This window comes from Desmodus rotundus, chromosome 3 (assembly GCF_022682495.2).
Source record: "Desmodus rotundus isolate HL8 chromosome 3, HLdesRot8A.1, whole genome shotgun sequence".
Taxonomy (NCBI): Eukaryota; Metazoa; Chordata; class Mammalia; order Chiroptera; family Phyllostomidae; genus Desmodus; species Desmodus rotundus.
In genome coordinates this window covers 61188157-61211823 of record NC_071389.1, presented here as the reverse complement: position 1 = coordinate 61211823, position 23667 = coordinate 61188157, and the positions used below count along the sequence as shown (strand labels likewise).

Here is a 23667-nt window from a genome sequence, read left to right as displayed (position 1 = left end):
TCACCTGTCTGCTTCCACTGTCAGAACTCTAGTGTAGTACTCGCCTTGCCTGATGATTGTAGTGGCTTGGTTTCTGTCAGCCTCCACCATTGCTCACCTGTAATCCACTGAGGGGAGAGTAGTTAAGAGTGATCTTTTTTTTAAGGCCTAAAGGAGATCATGTTGCTTTCCTGCCCAAACTGCTTCAATAGCATTTTATTGCCATTTAGAGAAAGTGCAACTGCCTACCATCTGTCCTTGCTCGTGAGCCTCAAACTTACTGACCTTTATGTTATTCTTACCAAGTTCTTTTCCATCTTGGGTCTTCACACCTACTGGTTCCTCTGCCTGGGCTGTTCTGGTCAGTGATCATCTTGTGGCAGACCCCGCATTATTTAGGTCTCAGTTCACATGTCAGCGTCTCAGTGCAGCCTTTCCTCTCTAACTGGACACCCTCGCCCCAAATTGCTCTCATGTTAATTGTGTTTTATCTTTATAGTTCTTATTACCCTCCCAGTGTTATGTTAATGTCATTTAAGTTATTTCTTATCTATTTCTGTCCCCACTGGAATGTGAACTTCTTGAGGGTTGGGCCTCCCCTGTGCCTAGAATAGTTGGCACATAGTAGCACGATTAAAAGTTTATTGGATGAATGAGAATTTTCATCTCACTTTAACATTGTACTGTGAATATTTCCCTACAGTCTTACACATTCAGAAAAGAGGTTGTGAACCCTGATCCACATTAAAACATGTTGTTTGAGGCATAACTTAGGCCCAGTCAAATGTACAAATCTTAAGTGTACATTTTGATGAATTGCACTAATGTGTGTACCTATATAACCACCTTTTAATCAAGACCTGGAAGGCTTTTTCATATCCCCCTCCCAGCCCCTCCTTCTTTCCACAGGACAACTTGCATAGTTAATCTTTTTAATTGGTTTCTAGCTTTAAAAATTGGGAGATTTCACACAAATATCCAGAGTTCCAACATCTCTTAAAAAATGGAAAGTTGTAGCAACGCAGGACCTGCTGTCTTTGGCTACAATTTGTTGTCGCTGAGAAGCAGCTGTGCAGAGATTTGGCGTCTGTTCTCCATGCAGTGTGCCTTCAGTCTGTGCCCTCCTCCTTCTGTCCCTGACCTTGAAATCAAGTTCTAGTTGCCATTTATAGTTTCATTGCATTTTTTTATGATGGAGAAATGTTTATTCAATTATTTCTATTAAAAGTGGGAAGATAAATGGCAGACTAAAAACATTATCTGTTTCTTAGTCTATTTCATTCATACTCATTTCTTGCCTTTTATGTATTTGTTAGCCACCCTAATTCTATTGGATTGGCCAAAAAGTTCGTTTATTTTTTTCCATAAGATGGCTGTAGTTGTGCTTAATTGTCTTTAACTTCATTCAGGACCATTTTGGTAGATTGTATTGTGACAGCTGGCATATCAGCATGCATTTATAAAAAACTTACCAAAATTGGTGAATTTTTGTGTAGCCATTTTACTATTGAAGATGGAAGAAAAAATGCAACATTTTTGTCATATTATGCTTTTATCATTTCAAGAAAGGTAAAAATACAATTGAAACGCAAAAAAATACTTGTGCAGTGAGTGTATGGAGAAGGTGCTGTGACTGATCGAAAGTGTCAAAAGTGGTTTGTGAAGTTTGGTGCAGCAGATTTCTCTCTGGACGATGCTCCACCACTGGGTAGACCAGTTGAAGGCGATAGCGATCAAATCGAGACATTAATTGAGAACAACCAACATTATACCATGCAGGAGATAGCCGACATACTCAAAATATCCAAGTCAATAAAGTTATTAGTGAAAATGAAAAGTGTCTTTTATTTTATGGAAAAAACCATGCGGACTGTTTGGCCAACCCAGTACTTAGTTGTTTAAAGGTTGCACAGTGTCCTATTGCATAAAGGTATCATTTATGTAAACAATCCCTTCCTGTGGGACTTGTAAGTTATTTCTGTTTTTCTGATATTGTAAAGAATAATAGATGAATCTTTGTACAAATCATTATTTTACTAGGATAAAATTTTAGAAATGAAATTTCTGAATTAAAATATATTTTCATTTTTAAGAATTTTGATACATATGGTCAAATTGCTTGGTAGTAGTATAAGTTGATAGCTTTCTGGAGAGCAATGTATGGGAGTATTCATTTCTGTACATTTGTGTCAACACTAGAAATTAACAAGAAAAGTTTTGCTGATATAGTTTATAAAAACAAAAAAATGGGAATTGCTGGCCAGGAATTTTTTCATCTTCTTATCTATGTAAATAAGAATTATACTTTCATTTTAAAGGACATGGTATAGAAATATTTATTACTTAGTACAGTGCCATACCTTGGATATATATTGTGAGTTAAATCATGTATTTGCCACGTACTTTGTATATGAAGTAATGTATCTCAGTATCTCAGTACAACTGGAGAAGCCTTTACCCTTGACCCTCACACACACGTGTGTACAACACACACAGGAATTATTACTGAGTTCTGCCGTGGTCTGTCTGGGTGTATGTGAGAGTAAATAATGCAAAATCTTGCTGTTTTGAAGCACATAGAACTAATTTTTACACATTGGTTTGATTTTTGCCTTCATATTTTTAATTGGATGCTGCTATTCTACGATTTGCTTTTTCAGGAGATGCCTACATAGAAGAGTGACGGCAGCGGGACTCAGAGTTGCACTGCTGAACTGGCTCCTCAGGTACCCTGGCTCTGGCAGTTGCTATGGGAGATTGGATGACTGTTACAGATCCAGGTCTGTCTTCAGGTAACTGAGTTTAAAGTAATTGTAAGCTAAAGCAGTAATTGTAACGGTGAAACTTAATTACCACAACATTGAAGATGTGACGAATGAGAGAGAGAAACCACTGTAAAATATCCAACTTCCATCTTACATAAAATTATTAGGGAGAGCTAAGAATTATTCCGTAATTAGTGGGGTTATATGTTTTGGATGGATGATAGATTTCTTGATTGTTACTATTTTTGAGGAAATTTTTATGCATTTACAATAAATTCATTGGCTACTTTAATACATTTCTCTGATATATTCCTTCAGTTGCATAAACGTTGAGTGCATAGACAAGTGATTTTTGTCTGTTTTTATAAATCTAAAGTACTGTAAATTAAGGTAGCAAATTATAGCTTAACATGCTTAGTAAGAGCATCACTTTATAGTTGTATCTTTTTGGAAAAACGTATATAGTCTTCACACAAAAAACAACTTTCTCCTAATTTGAAAATACTTAAAACTATTTATAAAATTCAAAATCTTTGATAACGGAGATTATATTAACATTGCATGCATTTTATAAATTATTTGTGTAAGTGCCTTTTATTCATTTTTTCAGAAAGCAAAAATCTCTCTCAATATACCTCAGAAACAAAGATGTCTCCATCAAGTTTATACTCACAGCAAGTGCTATGTTCTTCAATACCTTTGTCAAAAAATGTGCACAGTTTTTTCAGTGCCTTCTGCACAGAAGAGAATATTGAACAAAGTATTTCATATCTTGATCAGGTAACATGTTTTGTTTGTACGAAGCAAGAGTATAAATCATGTTCTATAGTAGAACATACTATATTAACATTAGGAGATCACTCGCCATTGCAAGTATATGGCGGTGGGGGGGCCAGCACTTGCATTAGATTTGGGGAGATCTTGGTGATCACCTATCCAGATACAAGGTGAATGTTTTAACCTCGGACAGGGTGGCCTCCCATCACCCCAGGGGCTCCTCCACTGAGTGTCCCCCTTATTTTACTGATGTAGTGCCTTGCTCTTAAGTGAATGCAGAGCAGAGGCAAAAAGAACCCAGTTCTCTCAATTATGTTTCCTTCGGGATATTTACTCTTTTCTTAACTATCTCAGGATAGTTTTTTTTCTTTCTCAGAAAGTATTTCTGTCTTTTGTTTCTTTAACTAAGTTTTTCTGGTAACCAACTTTTAGGAAAACGTTTTCTCCCGCCAGGAATTGACTACTTTTGGTTTCCCTTCATTATATGAAGAATCCAAAGGTAAAGAGACCAAGAGAGAATTAAATATAGTTGCTGTTTTAAATTGTATGAATGAGCTACTTATACTTCAGCGGAAGAACCTTCTAGCTCAGGAAAACGTGGAAACGCAAAATCTGAAACTGGGAAGTGACATGGACCATCTTCAGAACTGCTATGCAAAGCTTAAGGTAGAAATTACGTGTCAATCTGAATTTTAATGCCATTGTTATATAATTTGATACTATAAATTTTCACTGGCTTTATCAAATTTTAGAGTTAATTTGTAAGTTTTATGTTTTAAATGGCTAATTAAAAGTGAACTTAAAGTAACTTGTGCAAATCCATTATACTGCTTCCTAATATCTATATTGGCAACATTGATTTAATGAATTGTTTAGTGACTTGCTGAATCTGCAGAAAGTTAGATTAGGAAATATTAATATCTGAGAAAAATAAGGATTGCCCACCCCATTCAGTCTTGCTTAGTAAATGAGATGCTTAAGTTATAGAAGTCTTACAGTGGGAGGCTGCATCAGTCAATTCCAAGAAGAGGGTTCTAGAGGGCATCTAAGTGAAAGTTGCTAAAAATCTCAGTAACTGAAGCAGGCCAGGTTACTCCTAACTTGCAGAAGTCTCTGGGGCCCTAGAGACGACCAGAAGAATGCGTCTGCAAACTTGCTTGTTTCTCTGAACAAAGGAAGTATTTTCCACAGGGCCATTGACCTCTACCTTAAAATATAGAACATTTGCTGCTGGCTTCTGCTTTACTTTCATTCTATCCTTTTATGTTTTCCTTAAAAAAAATTTTTTTTTTATTCATTGAGAATGAAAAGGAAGAAGGTGTTGAAAATCGCATTATGGTAGGGACTTCTGATTGTGTATTACAAAGGTTGTAATAGAATCAACCCAAGGTAAATTTTAGTAACAGCTGTTGAATCTGCATACTCCAGAGGATCAGCCTCCTTTTAGTTTTTCACCGGTTGGTCCATGCCTCTCTACTTATTTTTCTTCCTCTATATCTCCCCATCCCACACTCCCTCCCTCTAAGAACAGATAACAAAACAAAACAAAACAACACTTAATATCTTGAATCTCTGAGCTCTGTTGGAAAGCAGTAGGAGCTCTGTATGTAATATTTGGAAATCCCTTAGCAGGGAGTGTGCAGTAAAGAAGTGGCTCAGAGCTGGCCTGTATGAACACTGGGAGCATTTGGTAATTGACTGAGAGAAACATCTTAGCTCCTCAGCAACACCTGTTCCTACCAGCCCCTCGTTGCCTAATGCTGTTTTATGTTGTCTTCTAGCTCGTGTACAGTAATAACAGTATATTTTCTCTTTAATATTTTTAGGTTTTTGTACGTCCTATATGCCTAAGGGATAGAGATTCTCCAACTATGCATCTTGGCACACTGGGGAACTGTAATGGGCTGGAGGGGCTAGTTGGTACCTCCAGGCTTATTAATAGGCTACAAGTTGTGGATACTACTTTAATTATAATGAAAGAGACCTGTAGAAGGTCTTATGAATTAGATCGACCCAGAGTTGTAAACCCTAGACTAAGGTTTAAAACTTTATATCTGGGCACCATTGGCTAAGTGTCTTACAAATAGCTACTGCATAATTAATTGCATAGTGATATTGGTAATTTGGGGCTGTTGAGCCTTTCCTCTAAGAAATGATCATTTATTAGGACTATGCAGAGTTTAGTGTTTTACAGGATACCTTCTAATTTAGAATTTGACCTGGGTGAAAATCAGGTATTTTAGGTCAACTCTGGACAGAAATTTGTGTTTAGAGGAAAAGTTGTTGATCTGTCTTTGAAGAATTTCTAGATCTAGCATATAATTCATTCAATTTTTTGAGCAAAAGTTGTAGAGTGTGTACCAGGCACTGGGTTTCAAAGATGAGTGGAACCCAGTCCCTGCTTGTAAGGAGATTGTAGTCTAGTGGAAGGAGATACTTTGAACTGAAATTATTTGTTCCACTGATTGTTCTTGGTGTGGGTGATAAGGAAGAAGTTTCACAGGAAGGTAACAACACTTAAGCTGAGATTTGAGGGATGAATAGAAATTTGCTAGTGTTTGGAAAGTACATTCTAGGTAGAGCACATTACTTTCAGGGAATACTTTCAGGGATGTATATGCTGCATGACGAAAAGTGGGGAGCGGTGAGGCTGGGATCCAGGCCCCAGGAGATGTGAAAGGCGTTGTGCAGAAACCCGGGGGCACCGAGGAGTGTAAACAGGAGGAATGTATCATGTAATGTATCTGGCAGTGGAGTGGAGAAATTACAGAGGGGAGGTGTGGATGTGTGTTTGAAACGGAAGTGGAGGGGCGTGGGGCTCAGAAAGCCTGATGGAAAGGACAGCTGTTAGCAGGCCTCAGCAGTCACGTAAACCAGGAGAAATTTGGACTTGGACAAAGGTAGTGCCAATGGAGATAGCAAGAGGGAGATGTGAAGACAGTTTAGGGGGTAGAATTTTATGGAAAATTGAATTTGGGGAATAAGTTGTAGATTTAAGATACTTTTCAAGTCTCTGACTTGGGTTTGCTGAGGATGGTGGTATGATTCACTGAGATGAGCAATGCAGGAGGGCAGTGTACAGATTTGCAGGGATGATGGTGAGTTCAGGTAGAGTGTTGGTAATGACTCTGAGCGAATCTCTCCTTTGCCAGATAGAGGACATGTCAGCTGGCCCAGAGGCTTTAAGTCCAGCCATACCAAATGGTCTGGCCTGATAGGAAGTTTTAAACGAGAGGGTGCCAAAACTTCTGACAACCTTAGAGTTACAAGTTGCAGTCCTAAACCTTCTGAATCTGCTTGAGATCCATTGTTACAGAGATCATGCAAGTCATTGTCTCAATTATGACATAACTCGAGTGGCTTTTATATTTTATAAAGATAAAAAGAAGATTTAAAAAATACTCCAGTTTCATGCAGAACTTGGCGCAGTTTCTGTAGAAATGTGCAGAATGAATTGAAGTGAGCACCTTATTCTATACTGATTCCAGCATCGCTGCTGTTCTTCCTGAGAAAGATCTTTAGAGTGTGCCACCTGCAAGTGACCATTGGCGTCACACTGTAGTCCCACCTTTCTGACTCTGAAGTGTTCCTCTTTGCTTGGGCACCAGTCTTCTTCAGACTTAGCTTTGCCCCTTTTGGCTCTTTCTCAGAGCATGCTATAGAAGGGTTAAAAAGTATTAAAAAAGAAATTTCCAAATCCTTGGGGACGACATCACGGGAATAAATGAAGAGCCTTATAGGGATCCACTTTGAAGATCTTTTGAGCATACATTAAAAATTTGGTAGTGCTTTAAAAATATTTTGTGTACCTCCAAAATTTTAGCAAACACGAGCATATGTAGCTTGTTTTAACCAATCTTTCAAGAATTCATTTGCTCTGAATCCTGTATTAATTTTAGTCAAAATTGCATATGAATGTTTTAGGAACAACTGGAAACCTCCCGGAGAGAGATGATTGGGCTTCAGGAAAGAGACAGACAGTTACAGTGCAAGAACAGGAATTTGCATCAGTTACTGAAAAATGAGAAGGATGAGGTGAGTTGTCAGCTACTGCAGATGAAGTTTAAGTTTTTAAAAAAAATCATTTGAGGTGACCCTAAGGGCCACTTCATTTTAGAACAAGAAAGAACAATTTAATCGCCCTCTGTCAAATCGTGTAGTGGACCTCTGTGTACAATATTAGATCATACGTAACTGAGGTCAGGAGCCCTCCCCATGACCCCCTCTGCTAAGTGGACCCATGTGGCTTAGTACACTAGTCCCTAGCTCGGGACAGCCAGTGTCCTCGGCCATCCCTCCTGGACGCACACGCGCTGTCACTTTTTCTTCGGCACAGGGGTGCTTTGAATGCAGATCTTTAATTCTCTGCCATACCTGTGCTTGATGTCTGGCATGCCTCCTTTTGCACTATCTTAAATATTGACATTGTTCAGCCAATCAAACAATTAATTGATTAACTGAGCACAAGAGTTATTGTTTAAAAAAGATCACATTAAAAAAATCTCATTTCTGAGGCTAAAGATACCATAATCCTAATCTCATTTTTGCTCTAGTGGTTACTTAGTATTTGGACCTATAGAGTCAATGCATTTGAAATTATTTTTTAATTTATGCAAGAAGAAACCATTATGTTTTTATTGCTCTGCAGTTTGATCCTTTACCATGTGATAACTGTAAATAATACTTAATATATCATTTTAGTGTTGTATATGTTGTTTTAACTGTAATTAAAGATTGATGATGTAGTGTATTTCTTTAAGGGCCTTGTAGTGATTTGGACAGATTTCTTTTACCAAATTTGGTTATTTACTAGTGTATTTAGTTAAGTGGTTAATGAAGCATCTTAACTAAATCCCAAGGTTGCTTATATATTTCCTTGAGTTATTTCTCAGAAAATTTTGACTTAACCTGTAGGTTACACATAAGTGGTTTGAAAACAGTTCACCTTTAATAAGGATTTAGTTAAACATGATCATCTCTAGCAGATATGAAGAATGGTTATGTAGGATAGAGCTTAGTTCTATTAAGGACTGCCCGAGAGGCCATAGTAGAAATTAACATTGGCCACCAGAGCCTGGCATGTAGTAGGTGCTCAGCAAGTGTCAGCACGGGTTCTGCTGTTTGTGCTTATTCTAATCTGAGAACTGCTTGTGGTCGGAGAAAAACGAACCCGTTTACCTGCTGCCACCCCTGTACCATGACTACTTTGTCTTGTCACAGGTCGATAAGCAATAAAGGAGGTCACTGCAAATGATCAGATGAATTCTACTTGTTTGAGATGAAGCTTTAATCACTTCAGCATTTTCATGAATGAGTTTCTGGCTAAGGGATCAAGAGTCTACATGTAGGGCGAAAGGTGTAGAACAGCGATTTGTAGCCGATGTGCCACAAGAATTGTTAAAACTTGCAGTACCTGACTGTTTAGTCAGGGGCACTGACCTCTTTTCCCCTAGATTGTCAAATGGGAAAATGACAACAGCCAACACAACAATAGCCATCTAGTGTGAACGAATCAATATTATACTTATTTTTTTGGTCAGATAGGCAAAAACCATATTTTTGGTGCCCCTAAAATTGTAGTGATTAGTTTACGTGTGCCATGAGATGAAAAGGCTTGAAAATCACTGGTGTAGAAGATAATTTAGAAAGGTAGCAACAAAAGATTTTCAGAGTTAAAAATAAAAATTTGATGTGATTCATTTAAATGATATTTTAAAGAATGATTTTCAGTAGTTATGGAGAAGGAAGAATAATCCTAGAATTCTGAAACTATTTTATGGGGAACTGAATGCTAGGACCTCTTTTCTCTTTTGACTTTGTGAAGTTTAACTGGGTTTATCAATCCTTAAGGGACACATTTGATAGAAATTCTGTTTTCAGGTACAGAAATTACAAAATATCATTGCAAGTCGAGCTACTCAATATAATCATGATATGAAGAGGAAAGAACGTGAATACAATAAACTAAAGGAACGTCTCCATCAACTCGTTATGAACAAGAAGGATAAAAAAATAGGTAAGAAGCAGCTGGTTAAGATAGAGCAAAGGAATAAATAAGCTAATACTAGGCTAAGAAATAAATGTAAAAGTGTTAAACACAATTAACTCCTAAAGTGTTATTTTCATACTTTATACAATTTTTAAACGATGGTATATATCCATATAAACTAGAAATTGAGACTATGGTGAGTGAAAAATAGTGATTTTGTTTTGCTGATTAGTTGAATTTGCAAATTGTATTTCTTGTTAACATGGCAGGTGTAGCATTAACCCATAGAGAAAAACTAAGGCGGAGGACACTCTAATCGTCCATAATAAAGAACCAATAATAATAAAAATCAGGATCAGTTTCTGGTATCACTAGAGGTATGTTTCTGAGAAAATTGTTCATCAGACCAGTAATTTGTCAATTTGAGTTCCTTTTAGTTGAGTTGTGCATTTTTGAAACAACTATCCAAAAGGATGGACTATGAAAGTTATGCTTATATTTGTGTCTAAGGTATACTTCTGTCTGGTATTCTTTTGAAAATTAATGTATAACTTCAAGTATGTGCCTCATTTCAAGTAAATAGCGTGGAGTAAGAAGTAGGTCTACACGGACCCAAAAGTGGATACACATAGTTTTTCTTGCCTGGTAAGTTTCAGGGAACTTGAAATCTGTGCATTTATTTATTGAAGCATGGTTTCTAAGTAGACGATAGGCTGTCCTGTAACCTATATTATACAGTCATACCCCTAAGCTGTCTTTTTAACCTGAACTTGAACTTGCATACAACAGCTGACGAGCAGATGTTTCAGGCTGTCACGTGGTGGGCTCTGGCGGCTACCAGCAAGCCGTGGTGTCGACTGCATCCCTGTCATGCTGTGCAGCAAAGATGTGCAGCTATTCGAATACTGCATTTTAAAAATTCTTGAAAACTAAAGTGTAATAAGCAATTAAGACAAGGTCGAAAATCTTTCAGTACTATGAGGTGTAATAAATCTTAAAGTATACTTGGACACTCATTGGTTTTTAAGGTTGGTTAACCTGGTGTTCATTCATGAAGAAAATAAAATTAAAGAATGAAACGCTAGAAGTGTGAAATGTATTACCTAGTTAGAGAAGTTTATTAAAATTTTTACACTGGTAACAGAGCCCTTATTTTGGGGGGGAGGAGGGTAGTCTGGCTTGTTTCACCTTGTCCAGACCCAGGTGGAAGGGACAGTTTCATAGTGATGTTATCAGCTCTAAAATCACAGTAACTTACCCCCTCATCTTATTTCCTTCTCATGCCAACTGCTTCCATCTCTGCCTGGTGCAGACCAGGCAGTAACCAGGCATGTGGCCTCCGCTCCTTCACTGATGATGGTGCTGCAGGGCTTGGCAAACTTCTGTAAAGTTCAAATAGTCAATATTTTGTGTTTTGTGGGGTCTAAACTATGCATCTCTGCCACTGTAGCACAAAAGTAGCTGTAGACAATGTATAGACAAATGGTGTTCTAATCAGACTTAATTTATAAAATCAGGCAGATAGCCTGTAGGCCTTGGTTTGCCAACCCCTGCTGATAAAATTAATGATGACAAAATAACATTTGTTAGGTAGTTAAACTGTGTTAAGTGCTTTAACAGTTTCATTTGCTCTTTACAACTTATCTTTGGTGGATAACTTTGTTATTACCTGTGTCAGTGAAGAGACAGGCTTAGCAATTAAATAATTTGCCAAGGTCTCAGTGCTTATCAGTGATGCAACTATAATTTGAAATCTGGCTGACTGAGCCCAAATCTTAATCTGTATACCAGGTTAGATTACGTCCCCTGATGTGTTGTAGAGTGCATTAGGGTTTTAAACACTTCATTGTGCGTGGTGAAAATTGGTTTTCTGTGTGTTCACATTCGTAGCTATGGAAGTTTTAAATTATGTGGGGAGAGCTGATGGAAAAAGAGGCTCTTGGAGGACTGGTAAAAGTGAAGCAAGGTGAGATCCAGTTTCAATTGCTAAACTTAATCAGACTTTTCTTTCTGTACTGCATTTTCATACTGACAGTTTCTTTTTCAGGAATGAAGACGAAATGTATAAAATTCTCTTGAATGATTATGAATATCGTCAGAAACAAATCCTAATGGAAAATGCTGAACTTAAGAAGGTTCTTCAGCAAATGAAAAAGGAAATGATTTCTCTTCTTTCTCCCCAAAAGCAGAAACCTAGAGAAAGGGCAGATGATAGTACAGGAACTGTAAGTGGCGCTTTCCTCTCGTGCGGTCTTCAGGGTGCGGATAGAGCAGCTGAAACACTCGATGGGTGCTCTCAGTGGGGACACTATTGGTATTTTGGACAGACACTCTGCTGCGCTAACTCGTCATCCGTGACAACCAAGAAAATGTCCGTACATGTTTTCAGACGTGTCCTGGGAAATGATGGGGATTATTTTCTGAGGACTTAATCTGTGCGGAACACTGTAATAAGCCCTTTTATAAGCATTGTGTCATTTCATTCTTATTATAATTTGATGCTTTTGATACTATAATTATTCCTATTTTATAGGTGAAGGCACCTGAGGCACAAGAGTTAGCTCACTATCACACATGACAGAACCAGGATTTGAATCCAGGTCTGTCTTGCTCCAGAGTTCGTGTTTTTAACCACTGTGCCAATATTCTTTAAATATTTTAAGTATTGTGTACTTAAGCAGGCTCTGCTTTTCAGAGAGTGAAACTTTTCTTAACTTTAGGAACCAAATAATCATTCAATTCATAAATATATTGAGTGTATATTATGCTCTAGTCCCTGGAAAGAAAAAGCTAAAAAGATATTGACTTTTCCCTTGTCTTTATTTGGGCTGCTATAACAAAGAACCATAGACCGGTTTATAAACAACAGAAATTTATTTCTCACAGTTCTGGAGCCTGGAAGTCCAAGTCAGAGTGCCAGCAGATTCGGTGCCTGGTGGGGGACCCCTTCTTGGCTGCAGACTGCTCACTTGCGTGTTCTCGCTTGGTGCAAAGGGGGCCGGAGAGCTCACTGGTCCCTTTCATAGAGGCACTCATCCTGGTCATGACCTGCTCTCCGCCCGAAGGCCTCACCTCCTGATACATTAGTGGGGGTTAGACTTTCAGAAACTAGGAGTTTTGAGGGAGTACAACATTCAGTCCATTGCATCCCTCAAGGAGCTCTTTTTGGGAGAGAGACACATGTAGGAAAGTAATGATTCTAGTGGAAGTAAATAGGCTGTAAAAGGTGGTACAGTGTGTAACAGAAAAGTTACGGCAATCAAGGAATGCATCACAGAGCAAGTGACATGTGAATTGGCGCTTTAAAAACATTAGCAGGTGTCTTTGAGGTAGCAAGTATGGGGAAGCATTTGACGAAGGGAGAATAAAATGCGTGACCGTCTGAAAAAAACAAGTTGCATAGTGGCAAAAAGTTCTTTTAACTTAATTGTTGTACATATAAATTTAAATTCTGGATTCAAGATTCATGACTAAAATCTGAAAATCACAGTGTTGATAGAAAACGCTAATTACCAGCAAGTCACCAGAACTTGTTTTTTAAGCCTATGTTTGAGGACTATAGGTATCCCCCCACTTTTCGAAAGTTTGTGGTATACCTCTTCACTTTTACAGAAAAAAACAACTAGTATGTGTTTTCTTAGCCAAGAGAAAGTCCGAAGAGGATGGCCACTCTTAAATTGACAGTGACTGCTTCCTCACGCCCTTTCGGTCTATGGAGGGTCCCACAGCAGCGCTCTCCTTTCGGAATCTGGGGAGCCTGGTATTTATTTGTGGGATCAAAGATCCTTCCAACCGATAAGCCCATCCCAACTCTTACGTTTTTTTCCCCTTTTTTAAAAAAGCAGCATTACCTGAATGTTCTTTTAAGCTCTACCGTGTGGGGCCTACTTGGCGTCTTATATTTAGTTAACTTTTTCTCCCAAAGTCTCTCTTCTGGTCAGTTCTTAACTTTCACTAATAACGCCTCTCCAGGATGAGCATAGTTTCTGTTACTCATGTAGTGTCTTCAGTTTTGGGCCCACCCTTTACTAATGTCTTCATTCCTCCCTTTCAGTAACCCAGAGCACCACATTTGCTGTGTAATGTGCGCCCATGCATTGTACATGGGACTGTTATGCCCGTAGCGTATAATCACTGTGCCCATCTATAATGTGCACCCTTACTTTGCCCTCAGAAATTTGGGCAAAAAAGTGAGCGTTACGTATATGGCGAAGTACAGTAGGTAGTAAATAAAGATCTTTCTCAGACAGTTAAATTCCTCCTCCCCCTCATTACTCAGCCAGTAGTATCTGTGTAATTCATAATTCAAATGTTTAGGTTTGGAGAAACAATCTCTTAGGATATTTTGTGTTTTTAAAAGATCTGTGTTCTAGCCCTGGCTGATGTGGCTCAGTGGATTGAGTGCTGACCTGTGAACCAAAAGGTCGCCGGTTCAATTCCGAGTCAGAGCACATGCCTGGGTTGTGGGCCAGGTCCCCAGTTGGGGACATGTTGAGAGGCAACTGATTGATGTATCTCTCGCACATCAGTGTTTCTCTCCCTCTCTTTCTCCCCACCTTCCCCTCTCTAAAAATAAATAAATCTTAAAAAATAAAAGAAGGATTTTCTAGATCCTTCTTCTGTTAAAGTTGAAGTAATTCAACCCTGTCTTCCTTTTAAGAAAAAATTCTGGAGCATTATAGTAAGAGGAAAAAGATGGAATGCTAGAATGTATGTATATAGGTAGCATCCACGTTTCATTTATTGTTTTGCTTACTTAATTATGGCCAAAATTTATACCAAAATTTACATTAAATGAATTTTTTATTTTCATTTTGTGGTTTTAGAGTTTCATTCAGTTTGGAAATGTGCAACAATTTTGTTTGTTTGTTTGAAAAGTAATGGATTTGTAGTATTCTTAAAATACGTGGAAGAGAAGGTATAGCTCTTTAGAAGGGTTACTGGCAAGTAGGTCTGGAAGATTGACTGGCAAGAACCACTGAGTGCTAACGAGCTGCACCCTGGGCATCTCCCCACTGGCTGCCCTGGGGAACCGCGACCTCTGCAGCCCATCACTGACCTGAGACTATTGATACAGTTCTTCAGACTCAGGACCATTTTATGTAGATTCAGATTATTATGACATACTCACTTTAATATTGTTTCCATGTGTTCTTTACCCTGCTTTTATTCTATTTGATATATGCAGTTATTAAGTTTGCTACATTTTCCTATGATTTAATGTCTTAGTAGAATTCACAAAGAAAAACAATCTCCAGTTTTATTTTTTAAAATTATATGAGAAAAGTAGGATTAACAGTTGCTTTACTTGGGAGATTATTTCGCAGGATTATTTAAGCAGTCTAAGATCAGAGACAGGTGGATCTGACTTTGTCTCAGTTCTACCTCGTGGCTGTTGTGCACCGGGCCAGTCACTCTACTTCTTGCCCGAGTTTCCCCACATTGTACTGGGACTTGAGGATTGCTTAACACACGAAAGCATCTAACACATCAGACAGGTCAGAAGTTGCTCACGCAGCTCCATGACTCCTGTTGCTGACTGTGTTTGGATTCAAATTCAGGTTTGAAGAGACCTGAATTGAAGAATTTCTACCTTCAGTATTAGTTGCTTTTTCTCAAGATATTTATGTTAAGTACTGGGTCATATATGCTTAAGGTACAGCACAGAAATGATTTTGATAAGTATTTGACAATCAATCTGATTACTACCACCTTTGCATGAAGGGACCTGGAAAGCATTAATGCTAACAGAAATAAGCTGGTCAGAGAAAGACAAGTACCATATGATTTTACTCATATGTGGAATCTAAGAACAAACTGAATAATAAGCAAAATAGAGACAGACTCGTAGAGAGCAGACTGACAGCTGTTGGGATGGATGGAAGGATTGAGCAAAAAAGAAAAAACTCGTGGACACAGACAACAGTGATTGCCGGGGGCAGGGGTTGTGGGAGGGCACGGGGGGAGAAATGGTGATGGACTTGGGCTAGTGAGCACATAACACAGTGTACAGAGGGTGTGTTGTGGAATTTCACACCTGAGATGTGTATAATTTTGTAATAAACCAGTGTCACCCCCAATAAAGTCAATAAAAAGAAAAAAAGCCATTATAAGATACTGGTCTTTTCTTTTCGTCTCTTATAGGTTATCTCTGATGTTGAAGAAGACCCTGGGGAACTGAGTAGAGAGAGTATGTGGGACCTTTCCTGTGAAACCGTGAGAGAGCAGCTTACAAACAGCATCCGAAAACAGTGGAGAATTTTGAAAAGTCACGTAGAAAAACTTGATAACCAAGGTAACTACTGCCAAAAATGCAGGCAAACTGAGTTGTGACACAGTTAACATAATTTTCAGTCACTTAAAAAGCCATTTTATGAGCTCAGACCTGGAGTACTTTAGCTCAGTTTGGTGGTTTAAAAAGCCAGACTGCCCCACTTGTAGGCGTGAGGTGTGACGCTTACTGAGAAAATACGCTGGACTCTCAGAGCGAACCCTTCTCTGAAGAGAGGACTTGCGATTCATGTGCTGTGGGTGCAGCACGCAGCTGGGGAAGGTGACATCTCCTGCTAAGTCTTGGAAGTCGAGAAATACTAATCATCAGGGAGTATAAGCATGAATTTTTGCCTATTCCAGATACTCGCATAGTCCTAGGTTCCTAATAATTCATTTTAAAATTGTTTTCAAAACAGATGTTAAGTGTTTTTGCATCAGTTAGGGAGTACATAAAGTAGAACACCCAGGTCTCTGTTCCCTATACACAACACTTAACAGGTTGGTGCATATATTTCTAAACTTTTCTCCTTGCATTCATAAAATAATTTATTTAAAAATACATAAAAGGACAAAAATTGAATGTTTTAGACCTTTCCCTGTCAATACAGATAGTATAGATAGATCTACATTGGCGAATATATCCATAATATTTTATATTCACTAAAATTCACGTGCTTTTCAATCAAGAAAATTAAGCTCCTGCTGAGTAAGTGAAGTCTGTTTAAAGAATTTTATTCTAAATCGTCAAAAACAACAAACACAGTGCCAGTTGTGTTAAAAAAAATAAAGAGCAATTAGCAAAATTATTGTAAGTACCAAAATTAGTTTACGTGAGATTTTATGGATTTGAGTGAGTCGTCATTGTCTGTTGTTAAATAGCAAGTATGTTTGGACTTTGTTAAATTTAATACCAGAGGGCAAGGTTTGTAGCACTGCATGGACCTTTGAAGAAATGTCAAAAGAACGTAGTTATGAATGTTAATTATTTTTCTCTTCTGTAAATGTAGGTCTCCTGTTTTTAATTAGGACATAATCTTGAATAAATATGGAGTGCAAATTAAATGTTGGCGCTAAAGCTCTGTTTGTATGGATATCATTAAGTCCAAAAAAAATACCAGTTTATAGTTGTCATAAACTCCTTAGAGTTGCTTTGATGTTTTAACATTTTTCAAGTGTTAAAATAATACAAATTTAATTTTATTATATCTTACAAAATTTTTAAAGGGCAGTGGGAAGTACCTATCTTTCAGAAAACCTATAAGATTCCAGAAAGAGAAGAGTTCTGAGAGCCTTGATTTTTAAATATATGTCCGACCAAAAAACAGCGTAAACTGGGGACTGTTAAACTTCCATCAAGTTGCTGCTTTTGTGTTAGTCTCAAAGGTGCACCTGGAAGGTTTCAACGATGAAGACGTAATCTCACGACAAGACCATGAGGAGGAAACTGAAAAACTTGAGTTAGAAATTCAGCAGTGTAAGGAAATGATTAAAACTCAGCAACAACTTTTGCAGGTAAATGGGGGTCACCTTTTTAAAACCGTTCTCCTTTGAGAAGGACCAGAGTGTTCCTGAATCTTCCTAGGTTTTTATTTATTTCGTAAGATCTGTAGTATTTGACATTTGCCTGATCTAAACTAAATTCTCTGCTTACTAACAGGTAGAGTTCATGCCATTCCTTAGTGGGTGCTTTGCCAGTTAGAGTAGAGAATTTGAGGAATGACAGACGCACCTCAGCCGAGTTTCTCATTGTTCATAATTTCTGTCCATCCCCTAAAGTTTGGCCTGTCTTCCCTGTGTCCTTTCAACTTGTTGGAGCGCTGCAGGGACCCTCTGGAACTTAACTGTGTTCTAAAATCTAATAGCAGCAGCTTGCTACCGCCTGTGACGATGATACCACTTCACTGCTCCGAGACTGTTATTTGCTGGAAGAAAAGGAACGCCTCAAAGAAGAATGGTCCCTATTTAAAGAGCAGAAAAAGAATTTTGAGAAAGAAAGACGAAGCTTTACAGAAGCCGCCATTCGCCTAGGATTGGAGGTATCTTAAACAATTAGCTTTCAAAATGTAGAGCTTTTGAGAATGCGGGAGGCCTTACCAGAATGCATCTAAGTTCTGTGTTTCCCTGCTGTCCATTTTTTTTAAAAGTATTTTTCCAGTGACTTCATAAATAACTTGAAATATAAGGGATGCTAAGCACATGAATTATAGGGGAATATCTGGTTTTTACTTTTAAGTAAACTGTTTAATGCTTCTACTTCATGTTTGCTCAGCTTCGGACTGTATCACTTCATCTTTGCAATGAGAGATGACGTTCTCCTAGTTACACTTACTCCACTCCTCTTGCCCTGGTCGGTACTCCGCAGTTCTTGTGATGTTATTGTCATTGTCGAGTGTTATCACATTTATGTGATGGCCTGTAATATAACCCAGGTGTAAGTATTTGTGTAAGGCTGAGACTTAAAAATTGAAAACCAGGCAAGAGCGTTGATAACATCATAATTATGTGAATTTTGTTCATTTTATTACCGAGTAATAGGCTTGGACACATAGAAAATATTCCATATTGTTAAGACTGTCAGCTGGAAGACAATGTTCTGCGTGCCACTGCGCGCCAGTTCTTCGACTTTCTCTGTACAGTTAGTTTCCGTCGTGATTCCCTGACTCCTACTCACTGTCGGGTTTCCTGTGTCTCACGGCCCCCTCTTCCTTGGGCTCCTTTTCAGTGTGCTGTATGACCTTACTAATTTTCTCACGAGCAGTGTGTGAGTGAAACATTCTGAATTCTGGGATATACAAAGATGTATTCATACTCGATGGGTTTGGCCGGATATAGAATTTAAGTTCCAACTTTTCCCTTTGAAACTTTGAAAAAGTTATTTCATTTCTTCCAGTATTTGGTTTTGCTGATGGGAAGTCTGATTATAATATAACCTACATTAATTTGTAGATACCTGTGTTTGTTTTTCCCCCATCTCTGGAAGCTTTTGCAAGTTTGTATTTGTAAAGTTCTGAAGTTTAACCAGAACCTAAGTAGCTCCTTTCGGCCTGAAGATAACACTATATTTCTTTAGGTTAGGGATATTTTCTTCTGTATTTTTTCCTCCTTGGTCTTCTCTTGCATTGTGGACCTTTTATTAGAGAAATCTTTGGCCTTCTGACTGCATCTGTAGGTGCACTTTATGTTCTGAATTTGGGGATATTCTCTCTCCTTTATCTTGTGCACCATCAACCTGGTGTTCAGCAAGATCTGTATTCATTTTATCCACTGAGTTTTTATTTCAGAGTTTATCTTTTTAAATTTTTAATGTCTTTTTTTCTCTTTAATGTCTTTTTGCTTCTCTTTGTATAGCTTTGTATTATTTCATAGGTGTGCATAAATGTCTGATACTTTGTATTCTAGTGTTTTGAAAAGATTTTTTTCTATCTTAAACTATTATCCATTATCAGTTATTTTTATTTTTTATTGTTGTTCTATTACAGTTGTCCCAATTTTCCCCATTACTCTTCCCTGCCCTGCCTACTACCCCCCTGCCACCCCCCCCACAGTCAGCCCCCACCCAGTTGTCATGTCCATGGGTCTTTTAATACTTGTTCATCAACCAGGCCCTTTCCCTTCTTTCCTCCCTCATCCTCCCATCTTGGCCTTTTTTCTATGCTATTAGTTTTCTTCAAATATCTGGTGATACCTGATTTTGTTTTAATATTTATGAGTGAAAGACTATATATGCTGATTATTTTAAATAGCTGGCATGGATTTTCTCCACAATTATGAAAGTCTACCTCATCAGTAGCTATCTTCCTCAGGAAACCAGAACAATTTGCGCCAGCATTTTCTCCTACGGGATCACTTCTGTTTCACCCTCCTCCAAGAGACACTCTTGCCCCTTCGCATACCACTCCCAGTTCTCAGCAGGGGAATCTCTGCCTCTGGTCCCTGGGGAATGCCAGGCCCAGTGAAGGATGGGAAGGAAGGAAGGACCAGAACCCTGGGGGCTGGGGGAGAATTCAGTGGAGGACTCATCAGCTGTGTGGAATGGGGGGGTTTGACAGGTGCCCCTGTGGTTTAGTGCTGGCTGCTAGTGCTGGCAGATGGTCGGAGGATGACAGCGATGCTTGGTAAAGCCTGACCTCCTTTCTTACGTGGTTAATTTACAGTGGGGTACTTTCTCTGTTTTGTGTGTGTGTGTGATTTTATAATCTTCTGTGTGTTCAAAAGTTATGCTAATATTCTGTATGTTTAAAAGTTATGCTAGTGTGCTCATTTTTTGCATTGTTCATTTGAATTTATTCAAAATTGATGTGAAAAATAGTGATTAGTTGGTTTATTAGGTGAAATGGGTGACTTTTTATTTTTTAAACAATTTTCTTAAATGAAATTTTTTTTTAGTTTTCTCGGTTATATTCCTTTGACTTAAGAAATACATACCTGATAGCCAGAAGGCAAACACAAATAGCCAGAGAAGTCATGTGAAGTAGAACTACGTGAATGCTGAAATATTGATCAGTATTTCTTTGGTTTTCTTGTTATGACAGAGAAAGGCATTTGAAGAAGAAAGAGCCAGTTGGTTAAAGCAGCAGTTCTTAAATATGACTACCTTTGACCACCAGAATTCAGAAAACGTGAGATTTTTCAGTGTCTTCTCAGGAAGTGAGTACTTCATAAGCTCTTTAATTTGAAAATGCGTGTAGGTAAAATACTGTAAATTATTAATGTAAAACTTCAGAGAGCACCAGTAAGAGTTTTCTAATTGGAGCTTAAAAAAATCAACCTTAGTATTTTATTTATTGTAGTGAAAATGAGAATGATGGCAGGACTGTGCACACCAAAGACCCTTTTGTTGTATAATAAGGTCGAGTTTCTTTTAAAATTTATAAATTTATAAAACAAATAAAAGCTAGACCCTTCTAAATGTTTGTGGACTCTGTAGAACAAAGGCCGCCTGTCTGGCAGTCTCACGCCTTACTCAGAACTGCTGACGGTCAAGGTCGGTAGTGGAGCTAATCACCCTCGCTGCCTTGCGTACCTCACCGCGCCCTGCCTTGTTTGTTTTTGTCCCGCAGGTTCGGACCAGGACAGTCTTACAGTGCGCTCACGGCCACGGCAGAAGCCTCACAGTGTGTCTGACGGGTCTCCAGCTGGTACCTCTAAATTTACCAAATCTCTTCCTGCTTCTCCTTCGACTTCCGACTTCTGCCAGACACGGTCCTGTGTGTCAGAGCACAGGTGCTGACTGGCCTACGGGTCGCCTCCTCACTTACCAGGCCCTCGCTGGAATTCTGGGAAGAGTTGGCCTGTCCGTAGTGTTAGCAACAGTAGAGGCTTTAGGCGATTGAGGAATTTAGTCGATTGATTCATTGATTGTGCAAATACTGATTGGGTGTCCATTATGTATAGACAGCTGTTAGGTGTTGGAAATGCAGATGTGAACAGGGAGATCTGGTTGCTGTCTTCTGGGAACAAAATGATATAATGTGATTCTTTTTATTTCACATCTAAAATCCAATCTAAAATGTAGTCTTATTTCCAGGAGTCACTTAATATTTGAAGTTCTGTAATTTTGTGAGATAGAAGAATATTGTTTTGACAGTTTTTATAGAGTGCGTATTGCAGGGTTTCTTTTGATGTGCCCATTTCACTGGTGGTGAAGGGCAGAGCCCCTCACTTCTGACTGGTAAAGAGGACCCGCACCTATGGGTGACAGGGTGAAACAGTCGCTCCCCATCCCCATCCCAGGACCCCCACATATTGCTATTAACTGCTGCATTTTGGTATTTTCCTCTGTCTCAAGTTGTTAAATCATTTTCTAAGGTATAATATCAATTCTCTACCACACAGCCTGCTCCAAGTGAGTTTTAACTAAGCAGATAGACCATTCCTAGTGATGCAAGGAATAGAAAAGAGCCAGGGGGTGCGTTGCAAAGTTAGCTGGCGATTGCTTGCCTCTTAAAGGTGGAGAAAGTAGTGAGAGCCTGCCGTTTGTCACGTGCCCTGGAAAGAGGAGCCGGGCTTGGCCTGGGGTGTGCAGCGAAGTGCTGAAGAGGCCAACGAGCCCATGGACCAAGAATTGTTAAACAGATGAATTTTAAAACAAAAATATGAAGCTTTAAAAAGGGACACTTAACTTACAGTTGATTTTTGAAAGGACTAGGACTCTAAGTAAACATTGGGGGCAAGGAGGAGCTGGGGGAAGAGCCCTTTAGACAAATGCAGGGACCCTGAGGTGAGGACCCTGTGTGTGGGTGGTGAGTGTAGTTAGCAAGCAAGACCAGGAGGTGGGAGTTGGGCAGGGGGTCCTAACCTTTAAGGCCCTGGGTGAGTAAAACATTATCATGTATAAGTTCAAATGTATAAATGCAGAGAGAACAAGGTCAGGAATCCCTGTGTACTCATCGCTCCGCTTCAGCAGTTGTCACCTCGTGATCATATCGTCCATGTATAACCACACTCTGCTGCCCACCCCCGAGTGCACTTGCGATTTTATCTATAAAATAGTTTAGTCTGTATTTGTAGGTCAGATACTATTTTAAGGGCAAGGGAAAAGCATTGGCGACTTTTAAGCAGGAGTGTAAAAAAAATTTTAAGTTTTAAAAAGACGACTCCACATTATGATGTAGGAAACATGCTTGGAGCCAGTAACATAAGCTGGGAGGCCCAGGAGGCATGAGTGGAGCAGAGGAGAGAGGCGGTGGTGGTTGGGACGAGGGTCACGACACGCAGAGAGAGAGGTTTGAACTTAGGGTCTGTTTTGCAGTTACAGCTACTAGGTTGACTGATGGGTTGACTATGGGAAGTGAACGTTTATTTAATTTATAATAAAAACATAATGCAAGCTAAGAGTGTTTTCTTACATAGAATGTTATTGAAACACTCAAATTAGACCAATCAGAGCCATACTTAACTAGAATGTATGTCTAAATTTACATATATAATTTAGACATACATCCCAGTTACCATTTACAAGTAGTGTGTTTTATATCTCAAAGAGAACATAGCATAGTTGCCTTAGTTATTTTTATGTATTTAAAATTTTTACCTTTTTACATAATTATTTTTAGTTATGAAATATGTGCCATAAGTATTTCTTGAAGACATTGTTTTATGTTTAATGAAAGTCCCACACTTAGTACCTACATATGTCAAGAGTGTGGTGAGAGACAGTACGTGGTCCATTGTGACCCTTTAGTAACAGGCTATGAAAATAAAAATTATGAAAACATAAATGGATTATAAAAATGCTTTTCTGTTTCTTGTATTCCAAGGTTTTACACTATACAACATCAGTAGCATAGAAGAAAAATTTTGAACTTAAAAGAGATTTCAGTAGGCTATTCACAGGTACTGGCCTCTTTGGGTCAAACATAGAAAAGAGTTGTGTGACTCCTTATCAGGAGAGAAGCTGTTGCAGCTTGATGTAGTTCTTGAAATTTTTTACAATCCTTACCCAAGGATATGTTTTCATTCATTTTTAGAGAGAGGCAGGGAGCAGGGGGGTGGAGAGAGAGAATATGAAACATTGATGTGAGAGAGAAACATGGATTAGTTGTCTCCTGCATGCGCCCCCACCAGGGGTCCTACCCACAACCAGTGTGTGTGCCTTGGTCAGGGATCGAACCCACACCTCTTGGTGTTCGGGGCAGTGCGCCAACCAACTGAGCCACTAAGCCGGGGCTTGAGAGTTTGTATTACTTGGTAAATTTGGGTTCCTGCTCCTGAAGCACCTTGGATCTTGGTTTATAATAAGATTATAGCAAATAATTGGGAGTATTTGTGGCTAATTCCTATAACATCCTCATTGCTCCTTCTCTATGGGATGGAATTTTACATAAAGGCTGTGCCTGGATTCCATGCAAAGCAACTGTGTACTAAGTTAGAGAATTTAGTTGA

The 23667-nt window shown here is 38.7% G+C and overlaps 1 protein-coding gene across 8 annotated transcripts in view; it reads left to right on the top strand.

Annotated features, from left to right (window-relative positions):
- SSX2IP (SSX family member 2 interacting protein) overlaps window positions 1-23667 on the top strand; it is a 42289-nt gene that overhangs the window by 16814 nt on the left and 1808 nt on the right. For 4 of the 8 annotated variants that reach the window (XM_053920649.1, XM_053920646.1, XM_053920647.2 and 1 more), the window contains 12 exons: window positions 2640-2771; window positions 3355-3524; window positions 3975-4187; window positions 7446-7556; window positions 9402-9537; window positions 11401-11476; window positions 11558-11735; window positions 15655-15805; window positions 17159-17295; window positions 17646-17819; window positions 20316-20430; window positions 20844-21006. In XM_053920649.1, coding sequence (XP_053776624.1) covers window positions 2729-2771; window positions 3355-3524; window positions 3975-4187; window positions 7446-7556; window positions 9402-9537; window positions 11401-11476; window positions 11558-11735; window positions 15655-15805; window positions 17159-17295; window positions 17646-17819; window positions 20316-20430; window positions 20844-21006 — 1667 coding nt within the window. In that variant the 5' untranslated portion in view covers window positions 2640-2728. The remainder of the gene's footprint in view (window positions 1-2639; window positions 2772-3354; window positions 3525-3974; window positions 4188-7445; window positions 7557-9401; window positions 9538-11400; window positions 11477-11557; window positions 11736-15654; window positions 15806-17158; window positions 17296-17645; window positions 17820-20315; window positions 20431-20843; window positions 21007-23667) is intronic. The other 4 variants (XM_053920651.1, XM_053920650.1, XM_053920652.1 and 1 more) reach the window with 3 other exon arrangements.